At 45.7% G+C, this 1,479-nt stretch overlaps 1 protein-coding gene across 1 annotated transcript; it reads left to right on the top strand.

Annotated features, from left to right (window-relative positions):
• Positions 1-4: 4 nt before the first annotated feature.
• LOC119002690 (GTPase IMAP family member 4-like) lies at positions 5-1,168 on the top strand (the record flags this gene model as incomplete). Its single annotated transcript, XM_037068713.1, has 1 exon — positions 5-1,168. A coding segment is annotated over one exon (696 nt), but the record flags the coding sequence as incomplete, so codon positions are not given.
• Positions 1,169-1,479: the final 311 nt, after the last annotated feature.

Raw genomic sequence — 1,479 nt, forward strand, 5'->3', positions numbered from 1 at the left:
AAAGGAGATTGCTCGTTGCATCCTCTTGACGTCCCCTGGGCCTCATGCACTGTTCCTGGTGGTTCCGCTGGGCCGGCACACAATGGAAGAGCAAGAGGCTGCGCAGAAGGTGCTGACGATGTTTGGTCCACCAGCTAGGAGATACATGATTCTCTTATTCACCCGGAAGGATGACTTGGATGGCGTGGAGTTCTGTGATTACATCAAGGAAGCCCCAGAATTCATTCAGAATCTGATGAAGGAGTTCAAGGGTCGCCACTGTTTGTTCAATAATAGGGCAACAGGGGCTGAGCAGGAGGCCCAGAGGGCACATCTGCTGGACCTGGTCCAGCGTATGGTGATGGAGAATGAGGAGGGATTCTACACTAATGAGATGTACCAAAGGGCTGAGAAGGAGATTCAGAAACAGATTCGAGTGATAGAAGCACAGTGCAGAGCTGAGCTGGAGAGGGAGAAGAAGCAGATAAGAGAGGAGTATGAGGAGAAAATCAGAAACCTGAGAAATAACCTTGAGCGGAATGGGAAAAAGGCAGAAATGGAGAGGGTGTTGGCAGAAAGGGAACACTCGTGTGTTTCAATGCAGCAAAGAGCTAGGGATGAAATTGAGCATCAGAGTAGTATCCTTGCCATCATCATAGCAGCGTTCAACATTATTGGCTTGGCTCTTCAATGCGTGTTCAAAGCCCTTGACAAAAAATGAAAATCTGACTATACTTCCTGCATATTTTCTGGTGCCCCTTACTCCTAGAACTCATTCCCCGAAGTCAGAGCCACGTGCTTCTGTCCCTGAGGCTCTCAGGACTAGGGAGGGTGGAAAGTTCACTGTTGGCCACTGTTGGCCATCTGATTGATTTCACATGGGAGGGCACGTGACCAATCTGTGAAACTCCAAAGAAAAATATTCAGATGTCCCCTGTGACCTGATCTCTTTCTCAGACACACAGAAAGGAATGCAGGAGAGCAGAAGTCGGTCGTCCCAAGCTTGCTCTATTTGTCCCTAGTGACTGTTTCTCCTCTAGATTCTTTCTAGATTGGCAGATAATCTCCAACTGCCGCTCTCTCTTAATTTTTGTCTTTAGGACCACAGTGATCACCCTAACCAAGTGGCTAGTTAAGTCAGCTCTTTGCATTTAGTCATCCATATAGAGAGATGCTTATAGAATTCTTTCTTTTTTAAATTTAATTTTATTTTTTAAATTTAATTCTTATTCAAGTACAGTTTTCTGTCTTATATTCCCAGTCCTGCCCCCCAGTACTCCCCACCTCCCTCCCATTTCCGCCCCCACCTTAGTTATTGTCCATGTGTCCTTTATACTTGTTCATGTGAGTCCTTCCCCTTTTCCCCTGTGATTCTCTCCCCTCTCTCCTCTTTCTTGATGAACATAAATTCATTGAATTACATTTTTATGGAAGGTCTCAGATTGTCCCTTATCATTGGCCCACTGAAGAACAAAGACCTGTCTGAAAACCAGATCTTCT

The sequence above is a fragment of the Sturnira hondurensis genome, unplaced genomic scaffold, assembly GCF_014824575.4.
Source record: "Sturnira hondurensis isolate 20B ecotype Veracruz unplaced genomic scaffold, ASM1482457v3 Scaffold0017908, whole genome shotgun sequence".
Lineage (NCBI taxonomy): Eukaryota > Metazoa > Chordata > Mammalia > Chiroptera > Phyllostomidae > Sturnira > Sturnira hondurensis.